Source organism: Aythya marila (assembly GCF_965140915.1).
Source record: "Aythya marila genome assembly, chromosome: 1".
In the NCBI taxonomy this organism is placed as follows: Eukaryota; Metazoa; Chordata; class Aves; order Anseriformes; family Anatidae; genus Aythya; species Aythya marila.
Genome location: NC_139042.1, coordinates 21381147 through 21401272, shown reverse-complemented (window position 1 = coordinate 21401272; position 20126 = coordinate 21381147). Strand labels below are relative to the sequence as shown.

Here is a 20126-nt window from a genome sequence, read left to right as displayed (position 1 = left end):
GCCCACCACCGCCATCTTGGCGGGCGACGGCCCCAAGCGCCTCGCCCCCCTTTTCTCCCCTCTGCGCATGCGTGCCCGGCGGCTCCGGAGAGGGGGCGTGGCCAGGGAGGAGGGGCGGGGCCTGCTCGGCGGCGGGGCGGGGCGGGGCCGCGCGAGCGAGCGTGCGCGCGTGCGTGTGCGGCCGCGCGCCCTCGGCCGCCGTTGGGGCCGTTGGGGCCGTGCGCGTCCCCGCGGCGGGCGGGGGGGGCGCGGGCTGCCCGGCCCCGCTGCCTTCATCCTCCTTTTTCTCCTCTTCCTCCTCCTCCTCCTCCTCCCTCTGCCCGGCCCGGCCCGGCCCGGCTCGGCTCGGAGCTGTGATTGGGCAGAAGATGGCGCTGGGCGGATGGAAATCCTAATGACAGTCTCCAAAATCGCCTCCATCTGTACCATGGTGAGAGCCGGGGCTGGGGCTGGGGCTGGGACAGGGACTGGGACAGGGACAGGGACTGGGACAGGGACAGGGACTGGGATTGGGGCTGGGATTAAGGCTGGGATTGGATCAGTGTTTGGGATTGGGATTGGGGCTGTGTTTGGGGTTGGGATTGGGATTGGGGCTGTGTTTGGGGTTGGGCTGCCTTTGGGGAGCAGCTTGACCCCCCAAACGTACCAAAAACAGGGATGGGGGAGCCCCGGGATGCTGCCTCAGGTGGCTTTGTGTGGCTTCCTTCTGCTGGTCCCCATCCCTCAGAGCACTGTGATCGTGCTGTGGGGTGGCGAGAGGCTGTTGGCAGGTGGGTGTTGTGCTGGGGACCTGGAGGAGTGGTGGCATCCCACACATTGGGGTGTCACTGGGGCATCGCTCCGGGTCCCGATAGCAGGCTTGCTTCTTCGTGGCTCTCTTGCAGAGGTGGTGAGGCTCCCCTGGAGTTCCTTTGTAACGAGGGGTGGGGAGCTCTGTAGGCTGCCCGATGAGGGAATGCTGGATTTAGGGAAGGAAACATCCCTTAGTCAGTAGAAGGCACCGCAAGTCATAGAAGAGATGTGTCAGCAGGTCAAGATTTATCTTGCACTGGGCTCTTTTCTAACTCTTCTGTGGACAGATCAAAATCCTTGTTCCCAAATGTGTTTCCACAGGGGTAGAGATGGCTTAGGGGAAAAACACTCTCTGTGTGTCCTCCCATTTGCTAATTTGCTGAATGGGGATTGTAATGTATCATTGTGTCAAGGAGTGGGAAATGCTGATGCGTGCAGAACTGGAAACTGATTTATGATTTTCATAAATCTTATGGCAAAGAGTCTTTAATATCTCCAACAGGCAATTCGGAGTTGGCCTCTGAGAATTTGGAATGAGTGGCCATAAGCCCGTGGGGTGGGGTTGCTCAGGTGGGTGCTGATCAGCTGGAGTAATGGTGTTGGTGACCTGGGAGATCACATCTTTTCATTTGGACTCTTAGGGCCAGACGTCCTGACCTCATGAGGTGTCCACCAAGATCTTAGGACCAAATGTAGGACCAGGAGTTTCCATTTTCTAAAGCATTTACATTTCAGGTTAAGACTGTCGAGGAGCCAAAGTGATCCTTGAGCTAGGACAGTCTGGTTGTAGTGCAGTTGTAGCTAACTCATTTTTTACCTACAGTTGATCACTGCCTGTTGTGTCAGCATGGGTTCAGTGCTGGTCCCCTCATTTAGGTCCAGTACGGGACAATGGTTCTCTGCTTATCACAGTGTGGAAGTTGTAGGTCTGGATGGGCCAAGCAGCTAGTTACAGATTATTCTGTGTATCTGTGGTTATTAGAAATTATATGTCACTGGCATGCAGGTCGATACCTAAACAAGGCTTTCAACTAAGAATTTTATGATTAACTAAAGCGTCTATACCTGTGAAGCTGAAATTCTGATGTCAATTAGATATTCTGTGGCCTGTCGTAACCGTGTGCACTGAAGTGGATAAACTGTGGGTATAAGATTTTTCCTGCACCTTTCTGATGCTTAAGCTTTAATAGTGAGACTCGTGGTAGCTAGAATAGGATGTAAAAGTTTGGCACTAATTTATATAGGATTGTGCTTATAAATATTTCAGTAAAGATAGTGAGAAGAAGCGCTTGATATTTACTTTGGAGTTGTCCAGAATGACTCCTTTAATTTTCAGTCATACAGTAATCATGCTTAAGCATTAATTTTTCAAAAGCAAAAAGGAATATAAATGCTGAGCAATACTTTTCCTGGCAATCCTTAGTTGTGTCTACCCACCGTCTGATACGCTCTCAGCAGCTTTCTGAAAATTCTCACAAGATTTTCCTGCCCTTTGCCCATGCCTCTTAAAAGAATTCTCAGGCTGTTGTTTCCCATCTTGGATTTGGATAGTACAAAACCAGTAACAGGTAATTTTTGCCAGGAGACAGTTGGTGCTTACACAAACCTAACACATACGTACACCTGCAGTCTGGAGCGATGTTGAAGAAGCTCTTCCATCTCAGTCCCACATTTTATGGCTTCTTTCTTTTTTTTTTTTTGCACCCAAATTAGTTTCGCTTCCGCTCACTCACTAATATTCAATGCATTTTACCCTTGTTGTTCAAGCTCTGAATACTGGAAAATAATAAACCAGGTTTTCCAGCACTGCCAGGTTGTGTAGATATAGCGAAGAGTGATCACGTCCAGGATTTTTACTCTGTTAGCCACAGTGCCTTCAGAGATGATCTTGCAGGAGCACGTTCTGTGTACAAAGGGGACTTTTTTTCCTTCATTAGTTTGTTATCTATACTCCAGTGTTCATATCAATTATTCCAGAGCTCTTCCCATAGTGCTGTTTTCTGCTGTTCTACCCCTTTGGTCTTCTCTCTATCACAGCTCTTTTGGTGTAATACGTCTTAATTACATGGCTGGAGACTGTGGAAGAGCACTGGAAAACGCCTTTGCTCCTGGTTTAGTCACTGGTCTTGTTGCAAAGTGGATGAGGTTATAAGGTGGGCTTTGTTGTTGGTTTTGATGTCTTTGCAGTAGAAGTAGAACCTGGCCTTTCACCCTCATCCACGCGTTGACCTGCAATCAAAGTCTTACCTGACTGAATGATATTGGGTTTTTAATGCATTTCTGGGAAGTGGTAAAATAACCCACGTTAACTGCAGCAATATGTGCCCTGAGCTATAGTCGCCATAAAATAATGGTTGAATCTAGTCCTTCTGACTTTTGCTTTTGCTGTCTAGAGTCCAGCAAGCATTTATCAGTGGGTGGAAGGTATCAAGCCTTGTAGTGGCTGGTAAGGAGAGGACAGAAGTTACCTCTGTAGTTTGAAAGGTGTCAGTCTCAGACATAGAGAAGGAAGTTAGGATAGTAGCAGTACTTGTTTTTCTGTTTTTCTTCTAGAAACTGGTTGATTATGTTAGCATGACCTGAAAAAGCTTAATGAAATTTACAAACGATGCTAATCTGTAAACCGTAGTGCTAGACACGAAAAGATTTTGCTTAATGTTTCAGGTATTTGTCTAAACGCTCCTTCTCTATCTGCTAGATTAACGTTTTATTTACAGGGTCAGTGTACTTGGCCATTGACTGTCTTCAGCAACTAATTAAAACCCCCAAAACTGACATCAAACACATACTTTGTAGTAAATCTGGCTTTTATAATGTAATAGTGTGCTCTGTGTGAGGAGTTTGCACGTCTTACAGTCTGAATTCTCGTTTTTAGGTTTGTTTTTGAAAGCAGTAAGGGGAATCACAGTGAATGCCTGGCTGTTGTCCTTTTCCTGCCTTCTTATCCTATCCCACCAGTACCCTCGCACCCATTTCAGTCCCATTTGACAAGGAAGAAGAGGTCTCAGAGATACCTGAGCTCGTACACGCATGTGGGGAAAGGCTGCTTAGGGGAACAGCCCCTGCCAGCGCCCCGCTGAGGGAAGGCCGCAGTGCAGCCTACCTCAGATGTCATGGTGGAGAGGCTTTATAAAACCCTTAATTGCAGCTTATAGTTAACTCTGAGGTAGGTGTACGTACACAGGCTTCATTACTGCTCAAGGAGCTGTTTGTTTACAATAGGCATTTCAAGCCTGATTGTGAAATCCGCGCTTAATGTAAATTGATGTTTGCCAGAGCTTGCAGTCAGCTAGAAATGGCTGTCCCGTACTCACTGCTGCTCCTTCGCTTTGCACCGTCTCCTCTGAAACACAAATTACAATACTTCAACAGTAATTGATGATCAGTTTAAGAGATTCCACAGAAAAGTGTGAGGAGGACTCATGCTGGAAGAAGCAAGTAGCAGCAAGGAAGGAAGCTTCAAAGAGAGGAGGTGATCGGAAGGAAAGCAGTGGGTGAGAGGGCTAAAGTGAAGTAGCACAGAGGAATTAGCAGCGCTGTGGAGTTCCTTATCCGGCTGTCTGCCCTGCTTATGTAGCAGGGCTGGCAAGAAACAACATGAAGAACATGTGCTGCCTCCCAGCCGCTCTGCTGCTCTCTGGCACCGTGGCCTGGACCTGCCTCGATCGGCAGGCTGGAGCGCTCAGGCACTGGTTTTGTTGCAGGGCACATTCATTTTTGGAGAAGTGTGTGTTAGATAGTTAGGTTAAGAGCTTATACTGCTGCAGGGAGGTTCACCCATGGGTTGGATTTCTAATTGGGAGAGCTTTTCTTGATGAATATGACACTAAGACTCAAGCCGTGGTTGTGGCATTTGTCATCATCATTCTTGTAGATGTAACGTTACTGTGAAGTAATAAAAGTCGACACATTTGCTCTTTAAAACACTGTCTTTATGGCTCATTTTAATACACCAATTAATTTAGACAAAATTGACTCTAAATACATAGAAAAAAAATGTCAAATATGAGACATGAAGAAAAAAGTACTGAAGTTGTGTAGCTATAAAGCAGTATTTGTCCCAGCACAGAGGATTACTTAGTTTGCATATTATGTAGCTGGATAATTTCAATTATATAAATGTTTCTTTGTCTTTTTACTTGTATGCAAACATACATTCATTTTGTATATTCTAAGCATGAAGAAACGATAAAATACAAACTTGGACTCTCATCTTTCCAACAGTGAGAATTTTTAGCTGTGTCAGTGGGACCAACTGATCCCATTACTACATAAAGCTTGATTATTCAGATTGGTCTTTTAAGTAGTCTTTGTTACTTTTTAAACTAGCAAAACAACAATTAAGACTTAATGAAAGTCTTAATTTGCATTAAGCCTTGTAGGAATGATTCTGTTAAAATGTGGTAAAAGGCTTAATGCCCATGAATTGCCATTCTTTGTTATTCTCTCTCAAATCTGTTGAAGGAAAGAGGAAGATAAAAGGCCTGTATTGGGAGTAACTTTTGTTTTCCTTGTTTAGGAAGTTTCATAAATTAAAATGCTTTTAACAAAAGACATATTTCAAATAAAATCTATCTGATCTTTAAAAAACAGGACAACAAAAAAACAACCCTAGATAACTTTTGTAGTATATAACCAAAATGTTTTATTAACATAAATGATGTACTAGCATAAATACATTGAGGTGGTATATTAACATAAATATTACAGAACTGGAAAATATTTTTTTACCATTTTTTTTTAATTCAAGATTTTTAATAAGTACATGAAAATAGGAAATTATGAAAGGAACATTTTTTTTATTAAACAGGAATTTATGTGGATTAAAAGAGTATTCAAAATACACTATAGTGTGAGTTAAGAAAATCTTTTGAGCAGATGTGTTACTGTATTTTTTTCCCTTCTTTATTTTGGGTGATAGGATTTGTTTGTTTGTTTTGGTTTGGTTTAACATGGGGATAATGCTTTTAACTACCTGGTCTTTATAGGCAGTGAAAGGTTCCTAAGGTCACTGTCAGATCCTCATTTAAATACATCTCACAGACTTCCTGTCTTGTCCATGTATAATTTAACCACTAGAAGTCTACGAAGGTAATAGTGTTGGCCTTTTAGGATCCTGCTTAATAAGTGTCATAAAAGGTGTTGTATTGATACTAGCAAAAATCCATCTGATCGGAGGAACCTGTAGCAAAATCACTAGATACCATGAACAGCATTATCCTGGGAATTTTCTGGAATTATACAAGATAAATACGGCTTACCTCATTGGCAGTGTTTAATTTGTTGTGATATGATTTCCTTCTGCTTTGAGGGTTACAGTCAAAATCCATTTTTAAGTGTGGCAGCAACCTGGGAAAAATTGCAGCTTTCTGTGTTTTGAAGATTCATTCCATGAAAGAGCCGAGCGCAGAGCCTTAATTCTTAGATTCTCAGCTTTGTGTATGGGAGTACCTTAGGTTTGACTTCAGTGTTCAAAACAGAAGGAAGTATGACTGTCTGTCTGTCTGTCTGTCTGCCTGCTGTGAAGGAAAACATGTTGTGTGTGCCCAGTGAGGCTCAAAAAGACAGGTGTGGTAGACGTGATGAATGGGAAGCGAAGGTAATTCCATGCTGTGCAATCATCTTCCTTGCCTGTGCAGGGATGTTTTACTATGGACTCAATTAGACTATTGAGTTAATACTATTGAGTATGATTAGAGTACGTGGGACTATGTCTCAAACCAATTAATTAAGGAAAAAAATACTATTTGTAAGTATTTTAAAAGCATGAGCTGAAGCTATCCAATTAGATTATCAAGTTGTGTATTGCTAGAGCATGTTCTTCTGCAAATAAATTAACAACAAGCAGTACTGAAGCCCACTCAGCATATTTTGCTTCTTCCTGGGCCAGAAACAATATTATAAGAAATGTGTTTCCATTTTGGTTGCAGTTGAACAGACCGATATAAACTGATTTAATGTAACTGTACTGTTTGCTTTTAGTCCTGACTAATATAAGAGATGGAAAAGTGTGATTTTACATACTCTAATAAAATCTGACTTGAAGAGTAGAATTTTGTATTTCTTCTACCATAGAAGACTCCATCAGTCACCATGCATTAATTAGTTTAGACTAGGAAATTCTGTACAGCTGCAATAGTGACACAGACAAGGAAGCATCTTCTAATACAATACTCTTTCACTTGCCTATAGCTAAGTCAAGTTGGAAAATTTTGGCTTATATATACCTATGTAACGCGGTTAGTTATGTCAGTCACCTTTTGTCTTTGTTGTTCCTTGCTTCTTGGGTAAGGTAGAAAGCATTGTGGGCAAAGATCTAGCATAGAGTGTATGTGAAGGGAGAAAGACATCTTCAGAATGTTGACAACAAATGTAAGTTTTGAGGTAAGAAATTTCTTTTAAAAGTTAAATCATTGGTTTTACTCAGGAAACTTAAAACTCGGTAAATCTAAAGAATAAAACTATTACAGCAAACTACTAAGAAGATGACCCACCACGTTACCAACTGATATTTATTCTAGAAAGGGATAGATCAGCATCCCCCCTCCCTCTAAGACTGACACTAGTGTAATCTTCAATGCACATTAGGCTGGTTGTGAGTCAATCTTTGTAAGAGAAGAGCTGTCTGCTAGGCTGGGTGATAACAACAGGGTAGGACACTTGAAAACTGGTCGTGTTTGCCTGCTCACTGACATGTTTTTAGACAGTACTTCAGTGCAGGGTAGATGTTTATTTTTTTTTCTTCGGACAAGTGCTGAGTGCCTTCACATTAGTGTTTCAGTGTGCACTTCTGAACTGATTCCTCCAGGCATCTGAATTTTACCATACTTTGGTTTACATCTTGAAGTCATCTTACTGTGCACAAATTAAATTCCTTCTGGTGGAAACTAAATCAAGCAGCATAGTTCAGCCACAGCTGAGTGTTCAGTCACACAGCCAGTCTAAAACCAATCTGGCAAAAAACATCTGAAACTCAACTAGTGTGTGTGTCAGATCATAAACACCCACTGATGTGCTTTCCAGATCTGCTGCTGTAAGCTTATCCATATGTTAGCTGTTAGAATTAGTGCATCTGAGACCCACTGCTTGCGGTACCACAGTAGTGTGACCTCTGGGGCAGTGAGAGAAGGCAATGATAAAAGTGGAAATACTTAGCAATGTTATTGCTTTAGCAAGTTTAAAAAAAAAAAAAAAAAAAGAAAAAAAGAAAGGGAACCCATCTTATAACTGCATGGCATGTTAGATTTTTTTTCCTTTCCTGTTGAAATGCTCAATGTTATGGAATTTTTGTTTTTGTCTATTTTAGAACTTTTAGAGAACCTATATCTGTAAAACTTGAAAATCAGGAGAATTAGCTGTACTTGATTAAAGATACTACATCCTTCCAGCACCAGTTGTACGGGTTGTTCAGTGAACCCCAAGAAGTAGAGAATCTTTTTGGGATCTTCCTGTATCCCAGTTAGATGACAGAGGAAGAACTTTTATACTCTGTATCATACATCATAGACTGAGAGTCCATTAGTCCCAAGTCCAGTAAATCTGTCGTGGCTGATGTAAAAAGGTACAACTCCACTTCTGCTTTAAACCACTGCTGACCTCTTGTCCAAAATATCATATGGTACCATATTATTTGGTGGTGTCACACTGCTTCCCCATTACATGTCCAGAGAAGCTGCGGATGCCCCATCCCTGGAGGTGCTCAAGGCCAGGCTGGATGGGGCTTTGGGCAACCTGGTGTGGTGGGAGGTGTCCCTGCCCATGGCAGGGGGATGGGACTGGGTGGGCTTTAAGGTCCCTTCCAACCCAAACCATTCTGTGATCTGTATTTGATATGTTACCAGCTGGGACTGATAATGTGTACTGTGATATTAAATGGGAAACCACTCAGAGTGAGGGTTAGTTAGGTTTTAAAATAGTTCTTACGTGCCAGATGTATTTATTTCAGCACGCTCTTCAAGCTCCTGCTGCATGCTATGTCCTCCCCGCCTGCAGCCAGCACGCTGTGCACAGGATAAGTGATTACTGTGTGGGGAGGGATGACATCCTCTTATGATAGACAAAAAGAGGGCTGTAGAAGGAAGTCTTAGTAACTTGTGGGTTTTTATATTGGTATCGAACATCCGTGCTGGTTTGTACTGATAAAACATTCATAAACAACTGCATTCAAACAAAAGTAATGCCATGCTCTGAAACCATGTGAGTGCCTAAGCCTCGAATGAAACAGCCTTGAATAATCAGAAAACTGTACTGTTAGTATAGGCCTGTCGTAGCACATTTTACTTACTGACAAGTCGGGATCTTTATTGTGCTAGAAATTTAAAGACAGTGGTCAGGTCTGTATGAAACAGAAACATCAAAGTTTATATCATAATATTCTCCCTTCCAAAGATAGAATAGAGTAGCTACTCCACCCTAGCTTTGAAAAGAGAAAGAATTTCCTAAACCCCTTGAATTTATTTTTAATGAAGTAGAGATTTTAACAATAGGATAAAAAGGCCTTTCCTTTTTTTTTTTTTTTTTTCCTATTTATTTGTAAATAATATCCACCTTGCCAGAACTCATGGGTGTATTTCAATAATACTGCAACACCAAATATTCAGAAGCCATGAAGCGCTTTAATCTTAAATGAGGGTTTATACAACTTTTCCTTATCAAAAAACATCATTGTTTGAGAGCAGTTTTGAAATCCTAACTGATATTTTTAATGCAGTTTGTGATTTTGATTCAGTTTTATTGTTGTTATGTCCAGGGCCATTTGCTACATCTTTTGTGTAAAAACAAACAAAAAGAACTAGTTGGGAAGGAGTTGCATTTGTTTTTAAGATTCTTTTACCTTATAGTATGTGCTATTTAAGATTCACTTAGGCTTGACTTTAGATTGAAATATCCATGCTTATGTGTTAGTTTGATAGAGGGCATATGTATGTTAATGTTTTATGCAACAAAGGGTTGGCTATATTTGCTTTTCACTAAAAGCAATCAGGGTGAGACCTCTAGAAAGTCAGTTATTTGTTCTCTGAATCTTCCAGAGCAGAGGTTTTTCTATCCCTAAATAAAAAATAACAATAATTTAAAAATCTCCTTCCTTTGAAATCCACTGTTTATTGCACCAGTTTAGTCTACAGCCATCAGCTGGAACCACAGAGTAACCAAAGTTACTTTCTCTGACTTCTCTTTGAGGATCAAAACCAACAGATGTGTTGGGCAAAGTCTGCAGCATTTCTAATGCACATCAAGGCTAGCTGTACTGTGCTATCTTTTAGTTTTACAAAAGTCAAGGTATTTAACAAAACAGTTTAAACATTTTATATTTTTCATTTTAAGTGGAACCATCCAGTCTGCTTCCTATGAACAATCTGCATTTCTTAACTTTGTGTGAGATACATTGCTTGAGTATGAGAATTATGCTTGTTGAGGGAAGCATCATTTGGCCTTTTATCATTTACTTCGTAATATTATATTAATGTGATTGCTATTAAAGAAGCTACACTCTGAAACTAATAAATACAGCACACCAACAGTGTGATTGCATAAAAACACACAGTAATGATGTAACTTACTTTGAGATGTTCATGAACAGAACGTATTTGGAAATATGTTATCTAGGGCATTTTGGATAATGTAGAAATAAAATTCTGGTGGTGAAAGGGTTTTAGGTTCTTCAACATAAGCATGTAAATATTATATTGTGGCACAGCTTCTTTCTGGGTGACCTGTCTGCTTTTAAGATCCGAGTTAAACAATTTTGTGGCCAATCTAAACATCCTGAGAGTGCAGATCAACAGAGAACTCAAAGGACTGATTTTCCTGCATTCATGAGTACTGTTATCCTGCCTATAAGCTTGTATTTGGATTAAGAAACAGACTAATTAAACATGTTTTCTTAATTTGCCATGTATGATTATTGACCTGGATCACAAACTCCACTTCCTCTCCCCCTCTGGGGTACAAGCAGGAAGGTGTTTCATTCATTCTCTGTATTTAGTCTGTATTTATTTCTGTCTTCCTCTCTCCTGATTAGAGGAACTGCTTCAGTATACGTAAATTCAGTAAAATCTGAGCCTTACAATCCGAGATCTGAAGATGCAGGTTTGGTATAGAAAGGTCTACAGCTGCGACCAGTAATCTTGTGTGTGTACAAGCACAGATAAATTGAAGTAAATCAGTGATTGCCTGGGGGATACAAATCTTTGAACTAACTGTCCAGCATGCATATGTGAGAATCAGGATTGAAATATAATGTGAAATGCATAACTAAGGTCTGTACACATGATACAAAACATAGCTTGAACAATGGCTCTTTTCCCCAGATGTGTGCTGTGGTCAGACTCTTAGCTGTGACTGTGTTTTTGATGTCTCTGATGTGTATGAACTGCCACTCATGGCTGTAGTTGTTCATTTTACAATTTTCAGATCTGAGTCATTTATCCTTGTGAAAAAAAATCACTAGATTTTTTTTTCTCAACCAGATAAACTCCCTGTGGACATAGTTGCAACACTAACGTTTTTCTGCTTTTGATTTTTCTAGGGCGCCAATGCCTCAGCTTTGGAGAAAGAGATTGGTCCGGAACAATTTCCAGTTAATGAACACTATTTTGGTTTGGTTAATGTAAGTTTCAGTTCCTAACTCGATTGCTTTGAAATGCTGTGACTGGATTGTTAAATTGCAAGACTGTGACTGGGTCAATAATTAAAACATTGAAATATACAGACATTGAATATACACACTTACTGAAATGGATTTTAATTATCAGCGTATTTGTTGAAATAGGTTACTGAAATAATAGTTGAAATTGGGCTAGTTATTTAATATTTTATTTCATTTTACTTATTGTAAGATAGTTCTTAAACCACTTGCAGCTAAAATGTAGAAGTATTGAAAAATCTGTTTAGAATTATATAGCACGTAGTTGGTAATTTGCCAATCTAAGAGAATAAATACAGTAAAAGAAAAAAATCTGTGAAGCTGTTGAAAGTATCAAGCCTTCACATCTGCTATTTTTATTGAGATGTTAAAAAAATATACTGAGCCCAAAGGGGAAAGCAAGTGTGGAAAAACACACTGAATTGTTCGATTCATTTCTTAGTTTTCAGGAATAATTTAAAATTTAATTTCTGCTGTTACCCATGAAAAGTGTATCTTGTTTGAAGTTGCATGGTTCTGCCTGAAATAAATTATTAATGGTTTTCTTTTGGGGTCTTTTTGAAAGTGTGTACTAAAACCAGGTGGATTTTACATGAGATAGCATCTTCCTTTTTGTAGTGAAACTAATTACTTGTAACACTGTCCTGCTACTACAGCGTATGTCTCTACCTCTAGGTTCTTAGCACTGAGATGGTTTAGGAGTCTAAAATCCCGGCATCCACTGGGCAGTCATTAAATGTTCTTACTGATAAGCTGATTTAGATGCAGCTTGACTGCCATGGCTTAAATTAGTAATTTATTCCTTTCCTGTGGAAGTTGAATTTTCTTCAAAATGATGCATTGCTTTTTATTTTATTTTTTTTCTGTAAAGATGAAATAGAAGAGTTTAGGTGTTAATACGTATTGTAGGGGGTACACTGTTCCCCATAAGATTTTGCTCAACCTGGAGAAGAGGAGGCTCAGGGGGATCTCCTCCATGTCCCTAAATCCCTGAAGGGAGGGCGCAGAGAGGATGGAGCCAGGCTCTGCTCAGTGGTGCCCAGTGCCAGGACAGGAGGCAATTTAAATCTTGCGATGTCCTCTTAGTAATCTTAAACAGATTTCTTAGATACTACCCACCCTTTCTCTCAAGAGTACAGCACTTCTAAAAGTTTGTCCCATGATCTATGGTAGTATGCAAAGGTCTTATGCTGTCTTGGCCATGTTGTAAAATAAAGTGTAAAAGTATTATTCTATTTTTTTGGAGGGGAACAGTGGCTCAGCTTAAGCCTTTGTCTTCCACCTTGGTTATGTGTCTATATTAACTCTTCTTAAAATGACCCAAGTAGTCAGTAAACTAATGCGAGATCAACCTGCAGATCACATATTAGAAATTTCAGTTCTCTAACCACCTCAATTCAGATGTTAGGCTGGGTAAGTATATGATGCTGATATATTTCCACTTTAAACATGTGGAAAACAGGTGGCTCATGGGGTGTTTGATTCTGTAAGTGAAAGCTCTACATGGAAAATTCAGGTTACAGTTGAAAGAACAATACCATTCACTAAATCAGCAGGAAATATTTTAGGTAAGTGGTAAGATCAAAACGTTGGTAGCATGAAGTGCTGCCATTTACATCCACTAAACTGAAGATCTTTGTGAACTATCTGTCAGAGGTAGCAACTCCTCTAAAAATGCCTGACATGAGAACTTTATTCAGTTAAATCTGATTGCCCGATTGGGGTCAAACCGTAGTGCATGTCAGACTTGCTGCTGATTCCTTCTCGCTTCCTGTAGAGCCAAATGCTAAATACAAAGAAAAATAAAGTTCGCATTCCTCGTGTGATCTGGAGGGACTGAACTCATAGGAATAACACTTAATAGCAGGTCAGAGAAAGTTTTCTTGCCTGAAGCGAGATTTTACGTAAGAGATTCAACAAGTATAGATTGCCTATGTAGACATGGCTCAAATAGATAAGCTAAACATTAATGCGGTATATGTATTATGGTATTTACCAAAGCTGTAGTCTCACCATTCCAAATGCAAATCTAGCTCGTTTTGTTTTGTTTTTCTTCTTTTTATTTTATTTTTTTTAAGGATAATTCCAGGCTTTATCAGGCAAACTGCTGATTTGCAGTCCTGTCTCATTCCTTTCTCCAACTCTGGCCAACCTTTGTCATGCTGCTGAAACTTTTCAGCTTCCATAAAATCACAGAAGGGTTGAGGTTGGAAGAGACCTCTGGAGGTAACCTAATCCACTTCCCTGCTCAATCAGGCACACTGTATCCCAGGCCCACGTCCAGGCAGCTTTTGGAGCTCCCCAAGGAGGAGACCCCACAGCCTCTCTGGGCAGCCTGTGCCAGGGCTCCGTCACCCGCCCAGCACAGCAGTGCTGCCTGGTGCTCAGAGGGAGCCTCCTGGGTGCCCGGCTGTGCCCATGGCCTCCTGTCCTGGCACTGGGCACCACTGAGCAGAGCCTGGCTCCGGCCTCTCTGCACCGTCCCGTCACGGATTTAGGGACATGGAGGAGATCCCCCTGAGCCTCCTCTTCTCCAGACTGAGCAGCCCCAGCTCTCCCAGCCTATGCTCACAGCAGAGATTCTCTAGTCTGTTTATCATCTCCATGGTCTTACGTTGGACTCTCTCCAGTAACTCTGTGTCTCTCCTGTACTGAGGGACCCAGAACTAGACACAGCACTCCAGGTGTGCATTCATTGCTGCTGAATAAAGAGAAAGATCACCTCCCTTGACCTGTGGACAACACTTGTCCCAGTGCAGCCAGCACGTTGCTCCTTTGTCAGCTGAGTAAGCTGAAGGGGTAACAGCGAAGATTGTGCAGCTGTCAAAGGAAAGAAGAATGGGATCAGGAAGCAAGATTGGGATGGGCTATGAAAATAGCCTTTCTTATGTATGTACATCTTAAGGTGGTCCTCACAGAAACAAGGAGGCAAACAATAAACCACTTGAAAATATCAGTTAAGATAACTCCCCTGTATACAGCCTCTGGTAAGTGTCTCCAAAGGGACAGATGGAGGAGTGTCAGTGTCCTGTACATGCTGAAAGTTTAAGATAACAAATACCATCGTTGTATTTTCTTACATTTTCCTACTGTTACTCTGATGCAAACTACAAAGGCATTTGTTTTCCTACAGCTGTATTTTGAATAAACCAAGCTAAATACCCTTCTTGTTTTGAATAGCTGGATGGGTGCTCAGTGCTGTGCATTTTCCTATTTCAGAGTGGTGCTGGAGTGCTGACAGTAACACTACAAAACATACAGCTTATGGTTACAAACTTCTCATTGTAAAAAGATGTGCAATCATTGCTCTGTACAAGTATTGTGCTTCCGAGGCAACTGGCTTTTGTTAGCTGGAAAGTGAGGAGAGAAGGAGGGTGTCAGTTGACCAAGGTAGCAGGAGAGCTGAGTATGGAAGGAGGAGAATTAGAAAGTGATGTGTAATCTGGAGGCTGAAAAGGCCCAGATTGGCATTATTCAGTTGATGATGGGAGGATGAGAGGACTGCAGCAAGGTCTTGGCTGTTTTTGAAGTTAGAGCTGTGCTTTTGGGTTGGAGTCAAAGATGGAAAGTGAGGTGTAAAGTAATAATGATGGTAAGACCAGCATTTATTTGCTTAACAAAGTTTCCTATTTACTTAGTAGAGAAACCTCCCCACCTTTTCCCCATTTCCCTATCGGAAGCTTTTATTTAAAAAAAATACATCAGGTTTTGCAGCTATGGAGATTGATGCTTTACATAAAAAATAAACATGATCTAATAAAATTGTCTTCAGGCAGTTGTTTTCAAACTGTCTTCTTTTGCCTGCTGTCATTTTGAATTTGGTTGGAGAAAACCGTATGAAATTGATCTGCTTGCTTGTAGTTCCAATCCATAGACGTGTAGGTTAACATACATTCACGTTGCATTTAATCTCCACAATTTTGTTCAGTGTTCCCTGTTGCTTCATATTTTGGTTGCCTCTCACTGCATGCTTGTCATTGTAATTAATTTTTAATCAAAGCATGCCTTCTTGAAATGGGAATGTTACGAAATTTCTAATTTACGACCTTTTCATCTTTTGACATCAGGTATAGAGGTTTTTAGCACTTCTTCCATTTGATTTAACTGGAACTTTTTAAACATTTTAATGTGTTTCTTTTGTATATTGCTATTTCTAATTTTAAAGTCATAAATAGCTAGCTTATAATATTAAATGATTTGACATAAACTAATGCATGATTTCATCTGTTTCTATAAGGAAAAAATCCCTCTTTTCCTCTTAAATTCATTAACCTGTTTGAGTGCGGATTTGGGCCTCAGAGAAGCTAATGTAGCTCGTATTTTTTCCTTGGCTTAAAAAGTAAAATTAACAGGTGTTATTTTCCTCACTTTTTGATATGGAGATCTTAAGACTTCTTCATGTCTTTTTAAAAAAATACACTTCTTCTTTGAGTGAATCTTGGGTATTTAGGAAGCCATATTTCATTATTTTAAAAGCAAAACGAAACAACAAAAAAAAAACATTTTCCTTCCCAGCTTTCTGATTAAATTGCATAGTGCTCTTGTTTGTCATTGTCTCAATTGGTAGAGGGCAGAAAACAGTTACTTCCCCATTACTCCTAAGATGTAAAAGCTTTTAGTGCTTTTTCTCTGTTGATGGAAGCTGCTCTTAATACCTCTAAATGGACTCTGTTTGCTGTGTAACAGTCTCCCCATCGCAATATAATTTGGTACCCGTATATGCTAACATTTTTATATAAAGCATAAAAACATTATTTTCACATTTTACAGGCTGTGCCTAGTAGGTATGTGCTTCAATTTGCAGGTTGAGTGACTGCAGCTGAAAGGTTGGATTACTTGCTGAGGGCTTTATAAAGAATCTTCTGACACTTTCAGTGTTAGATAATGGGCTTCACTGCAGGAGGGCAGCATAAAATGAGAGCGACTTTCACCACTGACAATTCATGATGCCTTCACAGAGGTGACGGGGAGGTTTGTCATGTTGGGGTGAGCTGGCAACAGTGTCAGTGAGTGCAAGACTCAAAGGAAGCAGTGCCTAAGAGCTGGAAGGAATTCAGGGAAGAGGAACAGAGAGAGCATCTTGGCACAAAGGGAGTTATGGATGCTCTTCAAGCTGACTCTGCTTACCCCACTTCAATTCAGTGGCCTGCCTCTTTCAGACTGCCCATGTCCAAATTGTGTGTCCTTTTCCTTCTAATCTCCATTTGAAACTACCACCTGTGACATAGCTTCAGATCCTCAACAAGCCACGTTTCAGTGTTTGAAGAAAACTGGAATGCCAATCCTGTCACCCTAAAATGAGAATTGAAAATACAGAAACAGGTTAAAGCAGTTATTTCTGACATTGATCACAAATAATAAGATTTGGAGAATCCAATTTCTGAAGTGTCTGAACAGCTCTCTTAATTTACAGTTGAGTTTCTTCACAGTACAAGGTTATGCTGTGCCTGTTCTTCACTGTTGTGGCTAGATGGATAGATGCAATAGATAGATATTTTTACTTGGCCATGTTTTGGGAGCTGTGAAATTGGTGGTATTTGTTGCACGTTTTGACCCAAGTTAACGCAAAATATTATTAACTAATTAAATTTACAGGTAGGACAAAATGATACAGCATTGTTCAAATTTACATATTATTTTTTTTGCATTTACTTAGTGTCCTTGTTAATCCTTTGCACAACAGAAATAAGCTTTAACATCGTAAAGTCAAGAATAAATGACTTGCAGAAAATTTGCCATGCTTATGAATTTTCTCATACTTCAGATTTAATTTTACCTGTCTATAGTAATACAATGCAAGCTAATAAATGTCTCTCTTCTTTTATAGTTTGGGAATACATGCTACTGCAACTCAGTTCTTCAGGCACTTTATTTCTGTCGCCCATTTCGAGACAAAGTCTTAGCATACAAGAGTCAACCAAGAAAAAAAGAGAACCTCCTTACATGCTTAGCTGATCTTTTCCACAGTATAGCCACCCAGAAGAAAAAAGTTGGAGTTATACCTCCCAAGAAATTTATAACAAGATTACGAAAAGAAAATGGTAACTTTTTTTTTTTCTTGTGTAATAGCAAGTATGATTTGGTTCTGGAGTTGAAATAGTGGAATACCTACATATTTATTAGGGATGAAAAGTGTTCTTGGTGCTGTAGGGTAAAAATGAGGAGACCCTAGAATGAGGGTGTAACCATGGAACTATTTTGAGAGAATCCTCTTCTCTTTCTCTTTGTGTAGAACTTAAAGTATTGTCAGAGGCTGCTCCTAACTTGCCTGCTAATATTGCCTAAGAGTTGTAATTTTATCATCCAAATTCACTGCAATGCTTTTATTTTGTATTTAAAAGATCATTACCCTTTGAACGTAGAATTCAATGCCAAATTGAATGTATGGAGCAGACATTGAGACATCCCTGCAAGAATCTAGCTTAAATCCAGAGAATTTTTATATTCAGTTAGCATTTTTACAATTCTTAGCTTGACCTACTTTTTAAAGAATTAGTGCATTTTAAAATCATTAAGTGTTTTTTATCTAATTTGTTTGCTGTAATAGATATCCCAAATTTTAAGAGATTGCCAGAGATTTTTAACATTTCTTGTTTCTTATCTGAAGAAAGAACTGTCTTAGCTAAGCAGAATAGAAAACAATCCCTAAGTTCTTCAGTAAGTGTACTTGAGTAAGTGTCCTTGTGTTTTTATGCATTTACGGAAATTATTCATTATTATTTCATTAGTTAGTTAATGAATGTTGACTGACTATGACAAATGGGGAGAATGGTTCAAATGTAAAGCAGAGCAAAACACACGAACCATTACGTTCTTTATAGAAAGTATTATTTTAAAAGCTTAATTATGTCATGACACTGAAATTCTACACAGGAGAAGGAACTGGAAGATATTCAGAGAGAAAAAATGTGAAAATTCAGCTTTTGTTGGCTTTTTGAGTCTGTTAATGATGAAGCTCTCACCTTTTCTACTGAATTAAATGGCTAAATTGTTGAGCAGTGATTTCATGGACTTTGTATATACTATTACAAGTTTATTGTACACAGTTTTGAGCGTTAGAGAAGGGTAGGATTAAGAAAGAATCAGATAGGTATGCAATACCAATCAAAATTCTGTTCCAGTCAGTATCCAGCTGTACCAGGGAGATGACTGAGAACATAAACTTGATGTATTCCACACTACAATGCTGCTATTCAATCTTTGTTTTCCAAGCCTGAATCCAACATACATATATTAATGACCTTAAAGCTTAACTGTCTGTGAAGCAGCAACTGCCTTGAAGCCACCTGAAGGAATACTGTTACGTTTACTTAAATTTCATCTAATCATAACATGAACAATGTTGTTAATTTACTGGCTGGGCAGATATCCCCGAGAGATCTGTGATGTATCATGGTGAGGAACCTCTGGAGTGTTTTACCTCAAGAGACTTGTAGCTCTTGTTCTGCCGTGATTTACTTGATTAAATAAAGATCTTGTAGGTGGTTAGATTCACAGTAGAACTTTTTCTTCTCAAAAATAGTGTAGGAGTTCATTAAATAGGCTACTTGATTCATATTCTTGGCTGCCCTGTTGCACTGTTTAACCAAATGATACAGATTAGCATCATGTTCTCCCTACTTTGCTAATAACTCAGGATTTTTTTGGTGTGTTCGAAGTTTACTCCTGGATGGTATCAACGTGAATGATAGTGAATAACAGTAAAGCCTTGATGTAGTCCCTGTGTTCATTTCAAAACGTACTCATCACTGAGGATATTCTTCATTCATCTTTCCAATTCTAAGAACTATTCCTCTTGTTAAGGCTAGTCTCTTAGTGTTATCAAGAGCAAATTGAAAGTTACAGTTAACTGATGTGAATGCTAAAAAAAAACCAAACATGTATGATATTAGCCAATAATATAGCATGGTTGTTAAACTGATAGGAGAATTTCCTTTGAAGAATTCCTGGTCAGAGAGAAGTATCTGTTAATAAATCTGGTTCAATGCCCTTTAGGTTTTCTTAGTCTGTAAGTGAGGATTTGTAGAAGCAGAGGATGTCTCAAGGTGGTATTTCAAGGGGCTACAATAAACTGTTTTCACGGTGGTACCAGTCTGAACGTAAACAAGATAATAGACTTGTGAGAGAGTTTAATCTGTAGTATTGCTATACATTGCAAGTATGTGCCGGCGAAACTATTTCCCATCAACTGAATTAATTCTATGATTGTTATGCTTAGAGCTGTTGATAAACCAATGTGAACTGCAAAACATAGTGACTGTGTTTTTATCTGTCCAACAAGTCTGCCAGTAATAAAGTTGCTACATACACCAATCTCTAGAAGCAATATTTCAGATCTTAAAAGATAGATCTGTTTATTACTTCGAGTCCTAATAAAAAGCTTGTTTGTTCTTGCCTTGGGTAGATATTCAGGCTAATGTGACATGGCTCCTACAAATACTGCCTTAAAAAGATCTGCAAAAACCAATGTTGTTTAAGAACTTGAGATACTGACATTTGAATCTTATTTTCATTGCTATTTCTGACAGCAAAGCATTTATGACAGCAATGGTGGCCTTAAACCCCTAAAAGTAAAAATCAATAAAGGAATGTTTTTAACATTTACTGTTCATGTTCTTCTTTGATAGAATATATAAACAACGAAATATTTCCTGTCATAAGTTCTGAGTTCATTGTGAAAATATCAACA

The 20126-nt window shown here is 39.5% G+C and overlaps 1 protein-coding gene across 3 annotated transcripts in view; it reads left to right on the top strand.

Moving 5' to 3' along the window:
• Positions 1 to 203: 203 nt before the first annotated feature.
• Positions 204 to 20126, top strand: part of USP12 (ubiquitin specific peptidase 12) — a 38562-nt gene continuing 18639 nt past the window's right edge. The window contains exons 1-3 of one of the 3 annotated variants that reach the window (XM_082770941.1): positions 204 to 430; positions 11321 to 11401; positions 17265 to 17478. In XM_082770941.1, the coding sequence (XP_082627067.1) occupies positions 383 to 430; positions 11321 to 11401; positions 17265 to 17478 (343 nt within the window). In that variant the 5' untranslated portion in view covers positions 204 to 382. The remainder of the gene's footprint in view (positions 431 to 11320; positions 11402 to 17264; positions 17479 to 20126) is intronic. The other 2 variants (XM_082770940.1, XM_082770942.1) reach the window with 2 other exon arrangements.